The 14,125-nt window shown below is 41.4% G+C and overlaps 1 protein-coding gene across 4 annotated transcripts in view; it reads left to right on the top strand.

Moving 5' to 3' along the window:
* The window catches only part of LOC126396302 (cAMP-specific 3',5'-cyclic phosphodiesterase 4D-like), a 127,971-nt gene that overhangs the window by 98,265 nt on the left and 15,581 nt on the right, over positions 1–14,125 (top strand). For all 4 annotated transcript variants that reach the window (XM_050054256.1, XM_050054255.1, XM_050054258.1 and 1 more), the window contains 6 exons: positions 4,828–5,019; positions 7,260–7,296; positions 9,679–9,752; positions 9,836–9,885; positions 10,154–10,266; positions 13,313–13,406. In XM_050054256.1, the coding sequence (XP_049910213.1) occupies positions 4,828–5,019; positions 7,260–7,296; positions 9,679–9,752; positions 9,836–9,885; positions 10,154–10,266; positions 13,313–13,406 (560 nt within the window). The remainder of the gene's footprint in view (positions 1–4,827; positions 5,020–7,259; positions 7,297–9,678; positions 9,753–9,835; positions 9,886–10,153; positions 10,267–13,312; positions 13,407–14,125) is intronic.

A 14,125-nucleotide genomic window follows, 5' to 3' on the forward strand; every position in this document is an offset into this window, starting at 1 on the left:
GTCAGAGAATTGGAGAACAATGCTGGAGGCACGAGACAGAGCAAGGTCAACTTGTTGTGTGTGCTGCAACTGAACAAGACGCCAGCCAGGCTGCCTGTTTATCTCCCTGTCTGCCTGTTTAAAGGGAGAATGCCCGTCTTACCCAGTAGCAGGGGTACGGTAGTAGCTTCATCTGGAAATATTATTATCAACTGTAGAAACTCAGACTGGTTGGGCTCTAGCTACAGTGTCATTTATATTTTACATAACAGCTTGTAATTAAAAAACTTAATATTTGTCCAGCCTTGATTAATAGCCTTTACATTTGCTCTAAAAGTTACATTATTTTTCTTTTTTGCAGCAGAAACCAAATATGTCCTCAAGGAGCCATCCATTGTCTGTCCAATACTACTCTGTTATTCTTGTGATGGGAGGAAAAAAAAATCATGAAGTACAACTGGATTACTTTACATGAAAGTAATGAAATGCACAGTATGTTCAGCTGGTTTCAGCCCTGCAGTACATAATATGAAAATTACAAAGAAAGTATCATTAGGACTGATAAAAAATAACTCACATGGACACAATAAAGATAGATCATTATACAAAAGACAAGTTTTGAGCAGAGCCTTGTTTACGGGACATCGCAGTACCATATTTTCTTCAGTAGTGGGAGCTGTCTTACTATTAGAAGCCTGGTCAGCTACTTCTGAATGGGAATGAATGCCATTGACTAACAGCGAGCTCTGGTGAACTGCAGCCACTGAAAAGCTCAATGGGGTTTATCAATGTGTGAAAATCTTACAACATCAAAAGCACTAAAAATCTTAATAAGTCTGCAGAAACACTCTGAATCACTATGTAAGTATTGTACCTGCTTTTCTCACCGCCATTAGTGCCATTACTTCATCAAATTTGTTTTTCAGTGATCTGTTTTGCAGTCATGTTCATATGAATTCATTTGTTCAGCCTTTAATATGAAGGAACTGTCAGTTACTGTTCGTAAACAGCGCAAACCAACCCCAGGTTCACCCTTTTTTTGTAAATCTTCACTATATTTGTGTTTGCTCTGTGCTGTATCCACAATTATTTATTATAATTATTATGATTTTTAATTAGCATGTATAATTTATATTATCTAATTTATGAACTTATAATTATAATTTAGCTTCTTCTTAGATGCATGCTTCTTAGTTATGGTCTGGCAAATGGTTGCTACCTTTTCATTAAGTCCCGAACATCATGATCACAGCAGAATAAGAGGGAAATAAGAAAGTACAGGCAGAGGGCAGAATCTCTGCAGATAAATACACCACCATACACTTTTAGTGGGTTATAAGTGATGATTGAGAGGGATTACTTCTGTATGAGTCCTTACATTTTGTAGGACATCCTGCATTTTATACCTTAGAGAGGTAGGGAAAATCCAACATATTCAGTTAGTGTTTGATTATATCTCAGTGTCAGAGGTGGATGAGAATAACGACTTGAAAACCTCATTTCATTGCTTGCTAATATATTTTATAGGGAATTTTTCATTAAAAGCTGGTAATTAATCCAAATAAATAGAGGTGGCAGGTGACTTTGAGATGCTAATACCAAAATGTACAAGTCTGTGTTTCAGTGGAAAGATTTAGTGTCCCATGATGGTTTTTCTCACACAAGAAAAAAGTGAGGTCAGATATTGCTGAGGATGTAAAAACTACAGATATGACACATCAATAAAAGTGTAAGCTGAATTTGAATCTGAAAGACATTTTAAAGTCATGTTTTACTGCTTCAAGGACGTAACTAAGTAGCAGTAAATACCATCTGACTGTGTTCATTCTTGGCAGGGGCCATGGACACTGTCAGAGCGTCCTTGAGCAACATGCCTCAGCATCCTACCTGCTCACTCAGAGATTTATTTGAATAAACGATAAAAAGAAAGTCTTGAGTTTAAGAACTGGAGAGAAAATACTATGGTCTTGAGGTCTACTTGGAGTCTTCTAGAGGCACTTGACCAATCAAAATGAAAAAGAAAATCCTTCATGTATGTATTCATGAGGAGGAGAGAAATCATCTGCACCCTGCCTGGGTTGGGGGGTATCTACGTAAGCTCCATCACAAGTCTCCCAGTTCCCCTCTTTCCTGGCAGGCAGATCTATTTATAGCTTCTGACGTCACTGGTCTCCTCTGATGGAGCCTCGTCACGGCCGACTACACTGAGCCAGGGTGGGGGTTGGGGGGGTGTAAAACGGGGTTGGCTGAGGTGTAGTGAAGTGGTGGGGTGGGGGTGTTATCATTGAGGTAAGCCCTGCTGCAGCCCTGCTCCTCCTCTCTGCCATGCCACACCAATCAGGTGTGAGATGCTGAGCCACATCACTGTGCTGGATACAGCCTTCCTGATCACCCCCACCTCCTCCTCCTCCTCCTCCTCCTCCTCCTCCTCCTCCTGTCTGTCTCTCTGTGCTTCTGTGAATTGGGTCTTTCATTCAGTATCGATTGCATAATAGCCATCTTTCATTTATCAGGCAATGCTATTGCTGGAGCGCTGAAGGCAGGCTGAGCTAAAAATAGACACAGAAGCAACCTTCCAGTGCTCTGTTGGTGCTCTGTTTTCTATTGTCATGACCAGGGAAGGAGGGGGGAGTTACAGCAGATAACAATGGACCTAACTGGTAAAAAATACACACAAATACCTTCAAATTACAACTCAAGTATCCACATACTGATACATTAAAATCTAACTTTAATCACAGAAAATTTGTGTCTTCTAATGCAGTAATGTGGAAGATATTTTGTGTTAGAGTTCAGGTCAGAGAAGAAAAGAATAGTTGTGACCAAAAGGTCACTGGTTTCAGTCTTAAAAAGAGTGAAGTTTGAGCAAGGCACAGCCCTGCTGAAGAAATGTTAAACCGTGGCGAGGCTGAAAAAGATGCTTAGGACACTTTCCATGAAGAAAAGCGTTAATCTTTCACTATCGTATCACCCCCTCTGTGTGCTCAGACAAAAACTTAAAGTCAAGATCTCTTCTGCCCCTCCTTGTTCATCTTCTGTGCTTCTTAGTAGTTACTTCACTAATTTGGTTCAAAGGAAATTTTGGGTTAAAGGGAATTTGTTGAGTGAATGTTTGTGATACTGAACCCTCTAATTCAGACCCTGCAGACTGACCTCATCTTGACTGGAAGGATTTCAAAGGTATTAAATCAGGGCAGAGTCTAGCTACATCCAGCTGGCCAAAAAAAGGCAGATTAATAGAAATACAATTTCATTTTGATCATACCAATGAAATCCAAATTTAAAAAAGGATGCTCGTAGACGTTAAAGAACTTTGTTCAGTCATAGGGGTGCCTTTCAGTGTGGTGGCTGCGATGGGGTGATAGCGGGAGTGGCGGGGGGGTTTTATGGGTAAGCAGCTCTACTGACGTACCACGCATGAAGTCAGTGTTGACGTCATGTGGAGATAGCGGAGGAAAAGAGGTGTGTGAGTGTGTGTTTGCGAAAAGTGAGTAATCACAAGGTCACCTGTTTGAAACGATGCTCACAGTCAGGGTGGAAAATTTGAATCTAACCTTTTTGTCCTTTTTACAGCATGTAGACATTGCTGTCTTCTTGCTGTTGAGGATTTTTTATACCGTCAGATTAATATTCATATCCTGTTCTTGTGTCCTTTTTTAATTTTAACCGTCTTATTTCTGCTGTCACTGACTTCATTTTGATAGTTTTGTCTCAACAAACATGCTGCTGCATTTCAGAAACATTTGATATTTGGACACACAGCCTTCTGTACCTTTAGCTCCACTCACACTCACACTGCAGGGCTTTTATGATATGTGGTTTATCTTAGCCTTGTCTTATCCTTATCTTAGCTTTGTTTTTACTGTCTCCATGTGTATGTCTCCAGCAGCTACAGGAGCTGTTTTATATTAGTGTCAGATTGTTTGGGTGTCACAAGGTTTGGATGTAAAGCTGAGAAATGACCCCAGTCAATAGCCCTTTTTACACAGAGATCACGCCATAGGGCCATTAAGAAGTCCCGTCTTCATACTGCCTTTGCACTTTGTCGCAGAACCAAACAACGGCAGCGTCAAGCCACTCTATTGTGTGATTTTAGACAGCGTGCCAGCATTGCACAAGCAAAAGAAGCATGATGGGCGTGACATTTTAACACAACAGCGTCTGCCTCTAGTGTGATATATAGCATATACATTGGCAGCACTTCCTAAACAATAACAATGGCATTAACAAGGCGATTAATAATCATTTATAGTCCTTGTACACCAAGGGTCTTGACCCAGTCCAGCACTTTCAATTTTATTCTTTCTCTCAGTATCCTTGTTTAAAAGAATACTTCTTCCACTAAATGACCATTTGCATATCAGTTACTCACCCTGTGTTCCGTTGAATTGATAAAGTTTTGCTGTTGTTAAATGTGGTCCCCTTTGAATTTTCTTCATTTTTGGATTCTTCGTTTATCGTTGAAGCATGCAAAAAAGACACCAAACAAACAACAGTTGGGTTTTTTTCACAAATTAGACGTAACATGGGGTGAGTAATTGATATACAAATGGTCATTTTGTGAGTGAAGTTGTGCTTTAAGTCATTGAGGTATGCAAATTAAGTTCAGTAGCATCAGCAGTAATAGTAGTGGTACTAGTGACAGTAATTGTAGTAGTAATTGTTGCATTAGTTGCATTAAAACAGTAGTGATATTTACAGGTAGCCTGATCCCAGACTACCCACAATAATTGAATTAAAGGACTAATGAAGTGAAACAAAATAGCACTCTGGCTCAGTAGCAGGTGGAAACAATAGACACTGCAACAGTAGTATTTATGTATTTTGTCTCTTTCTCTCTCTCTGTAGTTTTGATGTGGAGAATGGCCTGTCGGTGGGACGCAGTCCACTGGACTCTCAGACTAGCCCGGGTTCTGGTCTGGTACTTCAGGCCAACTTCCCCCACAGTCAGCGCCGTGAGTCCTTCCTCTACCGCTCCGACTCAGACTTCGACCTTTCTCCCAAAACCATGTCCCGCAACTCGTCCACTGCCAGCGACCTGTGAGTATTTTAACTACTTCATGTTCAATTTGACAGTGTGGGGTCGCTGATTTGGAGGGAAATCTATTGGTTTGCTTCACAGCACAAAGAATAAATGACCGTTCTTCCAGGAGAAACAGCTACAAACTATCTTAAAACAATGTAAGGCTTGAAAGAGCCAATAGTTTGACAGTGTTTAAAGATGTGTTTATGTAAGGTTGTTTTTTTTATCTAGGTCTAGACTAGGTGCTGGATACCAAAAAACCATTTAATCTCCATGTTTCCCATGTCACTCAGTAGTAGTGTGTCTCCACATAAATTTTTGTGACAGTGGGACACATGAAGTAAATTCTGACGCCCTCAATTGTAACTCTTTCTTGTGGGAAAGAAATAGATTTTGTGTTTCTTGCCCTCATTTGCTCCATATATAAAACATACAGTAAATAGCATCAAATCACATGGAGTGAATCACTACTGTTACAGTAGAGTTATAAGGGAAACACTGGAATTTATTGTCGGTATTTACTCATGTCCAAAAAAGTGCATTTTTGGCACCTGGCTTTAAAGAGGCTTTTGGTAGCAGAGCTCATGTTTGTCAGCGTGAACATCAGTCAAGTTCAGTTAGTATGTACAGCTAACGCCGAAACTAAAATCTTATCTGGGAACTAGTTTTTCATCCAGTTTCTACCTGTTTATACAGCTAAAGATTTTTCTGTACAGCTAGCAGTCTCTTTGAAACCAGAGTGTAAATGGGGCCTCGACCACCAATAGCTGTCGCTCCTTTGTTTTGAAGGGAGGAGGGATTGAAGCATTGGGAAGTCAATTGGCTACCTCGGTGAGACAAAGTGTGAAGACTGCTGTGACTTTTCTGTCCATCTCTTCTGTTGTTATGATCCAAACCTATTACCCCCTCCACCTCCCCTCCTACCACCCCACTTATACGCCACCTTTCCCTGACCACGACCTGAAGAAAATGCCTTGGATGCTCAACTCGAATATGATCACCCCTGCAAAGTTTTTGAAACAGTCCCAGCAAGCATTTGACAGATGGTGATCTGGTATCACAAGTACAACCATTTGCTAATTTGATGAAAAGGCTGTCTGATATTTAGGCTTTGATTTTACAAAACTGTGAGAACCAATGTGCACAGGCTGTCATACAGTAGCTGAAGTTATTCAACGTCAAAATGTTTGCTGGACAGGCTGACTTTGAACCTGTACTTTTCACTGGCAGCATGGATTTACCCTCAAGTCTGAATGGTTGTGAGGTGCATGTTGAGACCCTTAAACTTCCAGAAACCTCCACCTCTTCAAAAGTTGTCCAATGGTTGTTTACCCAGCACCCAGCTGATGCACGAACACTGCTCCTCACCTGCACATAATACCAGTTATACAAATATATATCTTGGAGGCTTAGAACAAAATTAAATCTGCATTAAGTGATTATAGATATTTGTAGAAACATGGGCCTGACACTGGGCTATTGAGTTGTTAGGATTAATGATTAATTATGTTCATGACTAATTAGCAAATATTTGCCGACATTAGCAACAGCATCCTAATAGAGACAGAAATAGAAATAGAAAGTTTCTTATCAGCCAGTGACAGTAATTTTAATATTCACTAACCTTTGAGCTCCACCAACCAATTTACCAATCACTGTTTATTGGACCACATATTGGACAGGTAGCAGCAGACACTCAGCTTCTATGAGCTTGATTACTGGAAATATCAGTCAGTGGTTCTATATGACAAACCTAATAAGAACCTTGAGGCCAGAGACCCCCAAAAATGGGCTACAAATGTATCATTTCAGTCATTTATTCCTAAAAACATCACTTAATGCAGGTTTATTGTGACTGGTTAAGTTATACCTCAATGGGTAGATGCAGTAATGATAAATATTCCCTTGCCAGTAATGAGTGTTAGTCTTTGTGTTCCTCCTCTCTCACCTCATGTGTGTTGAAACTAAATTTGAAGCAGTGGTTCCTTGGCTCCGAGGGTTAACTGTAACCTGCATCTTTGCCTCTAAGAAATGTTTGTATAACTAGAAAAATCCCCTCTCCTTATGTCCAGTGTGATATTTCAGACCAACTATGGGAACTGTACCCCTCACTCCTTCTTTACAATCCCCACATTAAAATGATGACAACAAATAAACACATTTGTTGTCATTGTTGGCGTGTTTGTGTTAAGGGTTTTTTTGTATCACACAGCTTTTTCATTGGATGTCTGTTTGTGTTTGTCTGTGGTTTTCGCAGGCATGGAGAGGACATGATAGTGACTCCGTTTGCACAGGTTAGTAGCTTTGCGTATAGTTGGTTTTGTGAAACGTGAATGTCCAAAAATGTACTGGCAAAAATATACAGAATCCCAATCCACTATTTCCCAGCACTGATTTGATGAGAGGTGCAAACTGACAATGTGTACAACAGGGGTCAAAAGTTTGGAATTATTTTATCTAAAACTTCTCTAAAACTGATTATAATGTTGTTTAAACTTTCAGTGTCAGTGAAGCTTCAGTGGAGTCCTGACCGGGATGGTAGCTCATTGCTGCAATACACAGTAACCACATTAGCCAACTTCATTTATTCATTGGGTGGATTCATTAGTCCAGCTGATACAATCAGTGTCAGCACCTCCTGAATAAATGTGGGTAGTAAATGTGGGGTTCATGTGATGTTACTTGATGCTGGCTACTGTACTGTATTTGGTCTGTAGCGGTGGGTTTAAGAGTATTGGCTTTTAGCATTGAGCATGATTGAGCACAAACATTCTGGTCCTTACTCACCGGTTTGAGGAATAAGAGATGGTTCATTTTTCACAGAAAACACCCACACACACACTTTGTATTGAACAGCTTGCTCTGAGTATGTGTGTGTTTATGTGCTTCAGCGTTCGCCCATTATTAACACAATCTGTGTACGTGTTATACTTCCAAACCAATGTCTAAAATTTTCTTTTGGTCCACCTGCAGTTGGATATTAAAGTGGAAATAGACAAGTGTTTTGCTTTAACTTATCCTTATGAAGTAAATATGTAATGCACAGTGTTATGGCTGTAGGATAATGGCACCATTGGCATTTAAAAGTTGTGTTAAAAAGTTGTCTGTTTCCACTTGAAACTAATTTACCGGACAAATTCTTAAGGCAAGGCAAGGCAAGTTTATTTGTAGAGCACAATTCGTACACAAAGTAATTCAAAGTGCTTTACAGAACAAGAAAATGCATTAAAATCACAATACAAAATAAAAACATAAACAATCATTATAAAATGAACTTTAAAAGAGAAGAGTGCAGATAAGATCCTTTCAGTCATATGCACAGTGAAATAGAGCTGTTTTGAGCCTAGATTTGAACATTGTCAGAGTAGAGGCCTGTCTCACATCTTCAGAAAGACTGTTCCAGATTTTAGCTGCATAAAACTGGAATCCTGATTCCCCATGTTTAGTCCTGACTCTGGGCACCAGCAGGAGGCCGGTCCCTGAGGTCCTCAGAGTCCGAGATGGTTCATATGGCACTAACATGTCAGAGATGTACTTTGGTGCTAGGCCGTGGAGAGACTTGTACACAAGCAGAGCTGCTTTAAAGTCTATTCTCTGAGCCACAGGAAGCCAGTGTAGAGACCTGAGCACAGGACTAATGTGCTCGTACTTCCTGGTTCTGGTCAGGACCCGAGCAGCAGCATTCTGGATGTACTGCAGCTGTCTTACGGCCCGTTTGGAGAGGCCAGTGAGCAGGCCGTTACAGTAGTCTAACCTACTAGAGACAAATGCATGGATAAGTCTCTCCAAGTCAGGTTTAGACACTATACCTTTGATTTTGGCAATGTTTTTTAGATGGTAAAAAGCTGCTGATGTTATTGATTTGATGTGGCTGTTAAAGTTCAAGTCTGAGTCCATTATTACCCCGAGATTTCTAACCTGATTTGTAGGTTTTAGAGAGAGAGACTGGAGGTGACTGCTGACACTTTTTCTTTGTTTCTGTGGACCAAATATGATGACTTCAGTCTTGTCTGAATTTAGCTGGAGAAAGTTGTTTTGAATCCACACACTGACCTGTTGGATGCAGTGACAGAGTGAATCCACTGGTCCATATTCCCCTGCTGTCAGTGTGACATAGATCTGAGTGTCGTCTGCATAATTGTGGTAGGACACATTATTACTTCCTGTCTTCTAGATAGGACTTCAACCAATTTAGGGCAGTGCCAGAGATGCCCACCCAGTCCTCTAGTCTCTTACTAGTCATATAGTCAGAATTACTGTACAAAGTGATATTATTCTACATGTTTTCGGTGCTGCATTACAAGACGGTATCGAAGTACAATTTTAAAGCTTGAGCTCGAGTAAAGACCAGCACATTTAGATACCACTGCCTCAAAAGCGCCCGTACAGAAAAGCTTTTACCCACACTGATTGCATATTGCACTGCATATAAACAGTGTAAGCTGCTGGTTGCTATCCATGTTTGTTTTGGACCAAGGACACACAACATATTAGCGCTCTCACAGGATCTGCCAGCACGAGTACATCCAGTCATTTAGTCATTTGTGCTCCAAGTTGGTCAAAACAATCTTTATGTGTGGTTTGTCCATTCTTTGTAGGTTTCTGCTAGTCTTTAGGTTTGTCACAAACGTTACGCGAAGTGTGGACATGACAGACTTCTGTTTTTACCCTTTTAGGTTCTTGCTAGTCTACGAACAGTGAGAAGTAACTTTGCTGTTCTGACCCATCTGCAAGATCGTGTGACAAACAAGTAAGACCAAGAAAAACAGACTGGATGACTAACTGCTTGTTTTCTTCTTATTCTACTAACACCTCATCTGTTCCTTGTTCCAGGCGGCCGTCGAGCAGCAACCAGCCATCTATGTGTAAACCATGTCTCACAGGTCGGTGTTAATATCTCTGTATAGTGGGACGAACTGCAGACACTTTCATGTCATTGTGTTTCTATGAAAATGATGTACTATATTACTGAACATGACTTGTTAAAGAGTTTGACCTTTTAATGGATTTATGATGTTGCTTTGGATAAATGTAAACACAAACATAAACACAGAACACCTCACGGCTCTGTTTTTAACCAAAACATGTGCATGTGGATGTTTTCATAGCAGTCTGACGTATAACGTGTTTGTGTGACCTCTGACCTTTCAGAGGAGCCCTACCAGAAGCTGGCGGTGGAGACACTGGAAGAGCTGGACTGGTGTCTGGACCAGCTGGAGACGCTGCAGACGAGACACTCAGTCAGCGAGATGGCATCCAATAAGGTGAGAGGACATGTCTCTCTCTCTCTCTCTCTCTCTCTCTCTCTCTCTCTCTCTCTCTCTCTCTCTCTCTCGATACTCTTAAAGAACGGATCAGTGAAGTTGTCTCAAAACATTTCATTACAGATCTTAGGAGGTGCATGTGGACAAATGTGGACAATGTATTTCTGTTTAGGTGGTTGAAAGCTGATCATCCATCATACGACATTTGGCTTGACAAACTATGTGACCTTTATCAGATGGTGCAAATCGCATTTTCACTGAGGCTCCAAAAGCCCAAATTCATATAGAGGTGGAGTCCTGTAATCATACTGTCCTAAGTGGCTTTTACATCAGGGACCCAAGCTCAGATCTGAGTACACTTGACCCCAAAGCCCAGTTCATTTGAGTATTGTGAACACTGTGTACGGTATGCAGGCATGGTTCATCCATCTGTCCACATGAAAAGGTGGTCCAGAGTACAATTCACGTCTACTCCAGTACAGTATGCATTGTGTGTGAACAAGTACTAATAAAACATGGAAGTGGACTGCTGTTTTAAGTGACTACAAAGAGTTTTTAATTGGTTATGGAACAGTCTCAAATTAACATTGATGCCTCTATATAAGACAGCAACACAGCCCACCGCAGTTAGACCTAGATCTGGCTTCGCTCCTACGCTCAGCCTGAGTCGAAACTCTGGCCAGGAGCAGAGTCTCACCTTGCTGCTCCACCAGTCCTTGATGATGATGGTGCCTGGGGCAGCAGTGTCCGCCTGCGCCGCTTTTTTCTACACTAGAGCAAAACAAAAATGTGTCGTAGATGGTGACGCAGGTGTACTCGGGTACAGAAAAACATTACAAATGTGAAAGCTGAGCAGCACTGGACTGGAGAAGGGGGGCAATGGTACTCAGGCCTGGTACGAATCAATCATAACCTATATGAAAACACCCTGAATATATTTACATGCCATACAGTCACTTATTCTCCAACAATTTACACTACCTCTCCTTTCCCTTAATCACAGGTCTACATGCATAAATAACACATAAAGTTATCTATGTAACGAAAAACTGACATAATAAAACGTGAAATTATAGTGAAATTGTTTTGCACTGGCTGAAATTAAGATGAAAGTAAGTGCGTAAAAACTTGCATCAGCTGTAAACACAACGAACTTCTGTTTCAACGGCAGAGCTGTCCTCATTTGGGAGTCATTTCTACAAAAAAAAATATTTATTTTCAATCTTATTTTGCCTGAGCTGAGCCTCGAGATGTTTGCTTTCATCATGACAACAATGGCTTCTTTTTTAGCTTAAAAAAGAATCACAAGCAGGTCATATGCTTTGAGATCAGATTGTGTTGCTCCTGTCCATGTGTTCGGAGCAGTGCAAGTCCTCTTAGCTTTTTCCTGTTTATTCATGTTAGGAAACATCATGAAGGGAGAGAAGTTCAGATGTTATGACACATGCAGCTGCTCTGTGAACACAGCCAAAACCACTCGGGTTCATGAATGGCGTCTCTTTCCATTGAAAGAGTTAATCAGCTTCTCCTCATTTCCCTCCTTCCTACTTCTCTCCACCGTCTGGCTGCTACTCTCAGAACCCCCTCCATCACCCAGTCAGCCAATCAGATCCCTCTCCTTCACCCAGCCCCTAAAGCCAGACGAATCTGATTGGATTGAGACCGGGGACTAGTGCGCAGGGCGGGGGAGGGGGGTTCCTCACAGCCTCTCGCTCTCCCTCTCTCCCTTTTTATGTTTCTCATTGACAGTGTGTGACAGTAGTTGGATGAGCAACTGCAGTCCACACCCAGTCTCCCCCGATGGTAGACCACATCCCCAGTCTTCCCCACCTCTCCCCACCCCTCCCCTCCCCCTCCGACCCCTCCTCACCTCCAGGACTGCACATGGGACGGTGGGAACTTTAATTTACAAACAGACCTCTTTTCATGTTGGGGTCATCCGTGCTGAGCTCGGGGTAGAAACTGAGCGGGAAGCCCGTCACTAAGCAAGCAAACTTGTCTGCTTGTCGTTTTGGATTTCTAGCGACCTCTAACATCAACATGCGTGGGTTGACATGCCTGCGTCGGCTCTCTGCGTTTGTCTGTGCTGGAGACTCAGACAGGTGAGCGACGGGGAGCGCTGCCGGCTCGCCTTGTTTACATTGGGACGTATTGATCGGCAGTGCAGGCTTTGCAGGGGGGCTGAATGCTGAGGGAGCGTGCCCGTTGGATCTGACTCAGGGCTAGATCCACAACAGGGCTGAATGTTGAGATTGTGTGTGTGTGTCTGTGCATGTATGTGTGTGAGTGAGTGCATGAGAAACTGAAATAGAGGGAAAAAGGAAATGCATGTAAGAAGGAGTAGCTGTCATGATTTTATAATGTAAACAGATTGTTAAGAGCTGTGACTTCATTTACAGCAGCCGGAATATGTTATTTGTAAATGATGTGATGGCGTGTGTGTGTGTGTGTATAAGAGTAAATCCTGAGAAAAAGCATGAAAGAGATAGCAACTGTGTTGAGAAGCTACAGGAGAAGCAAATCAGATGATAAACAGAAACGTCTTTGTTAAAGCTACAGGGTTATGTTTCGTGTCAGTATGTATGTTTTTGTTTGTGCCCATATGTGTGTCACATAGTAGCCACTGCAGCATCACTCTCTCACACAGATCCCCTCCCTCCTCGCTCAGCCACCACGTGCCAACGTTACATAATCAGTGTGGAAGCTACCGCTGCGATAAAACTCAGGGGGAACACTGAACAGTTCTGTTTTTAAAAAACTTTCACTGGTGCCACAGTGCAAATTTCTCCTGCGTGTCTGCAGACAGACAGCATAGTTAGAGATGTTGCAGCTTGTTTTCTTATATTGGTCTTGGTTTGTTGACACAAAATACCTCCACCATGGTCTTGTGTGTTCTGTTATATAGAGGTATCACAATTAAGTTTACTGTTATAATGATATATGTTTAAACATGCATCTTATTAGTGCATGTATCTTACCACATGTATCTGCAGTCCTACACTGGCTTATCTCACTATTTGTTTATGGTTTTGTTGTGTCTGTGCAGTTCAAAAGGATGCTGAACCGCGAGCTGACGCAGCTATCAGAGACCAGCCGCTCAGGGAATCAGGTGTCAGAGTTCATCGCCAACACCTTCCTAGGTGAGTTTTAACGCCAGACATGGAATGAATGACAGGACGCTCACTCTGTAGAGAGGAAAGTGTTTTAGAGAGAAAGAACTTAATGGTCATTTTTGGACGCTGTAGCTTGTAGTGCTGTTAAATAGTGTTGCCTTATACTGAGAGGTGTTTTTAATATTTATTCTACTCCCATACATATAAATGGAATGCACAAGAAAAGTATCCTGAAATATAATAAACTACATTTGGCACTATCACAGACATATCAGTGTCTGCGTCTGTGGTGCTACCTAGCTCCTCTAACAAGAAGTAGTTTGCATAATTGCCTCATCTGGCTTTATTGACTGTTCTGCTGTCAGTTTTATTATATGACCATTACACCGAACTGCTGCTCTGTTGGTCGGGGGGGGGGGGGGGTCTTTAAAGAAAGAGGAATAGTTTACTTGTGTTTTATTGGAACAAAGGGTCAGAAAAGAGGGTCAGGAAAGAGGAGGAAAAAATGGTTTTAAGTAAACCAAGAAGAAGAGAAGGATTTTTTTTTAGTAGAGAAAAAATGAGGAGAGAACAATTTAAAAAAGGATAACATGGAAGAGGAAATTGAAAGACAGTAAAGGAAGATGAGAAGTGGCTATTTAAGAATAAGTTAAATATGTAAAATACAAGATTGCTTAAAAAAGAGAGAGGGAGCAGGTTGTTTTTGAGGGAAAGAAGGTGAAAGAGGAGGATTTGTAAAGAGTCAA

This window comes from Epinephelus moara, chromosome 10 (assembly GCF_006386435.1).
Source record: "Epinephelus moara isolate mb chromosome 10, YSFRI_EMoa_1.0, whole genome shotgun sequence".
NCBI lineage: Eukaryota > Metazoa > Chordata > Actinopteri > Perciformes > Serranidae > Epinephelus > Epinephelus moara.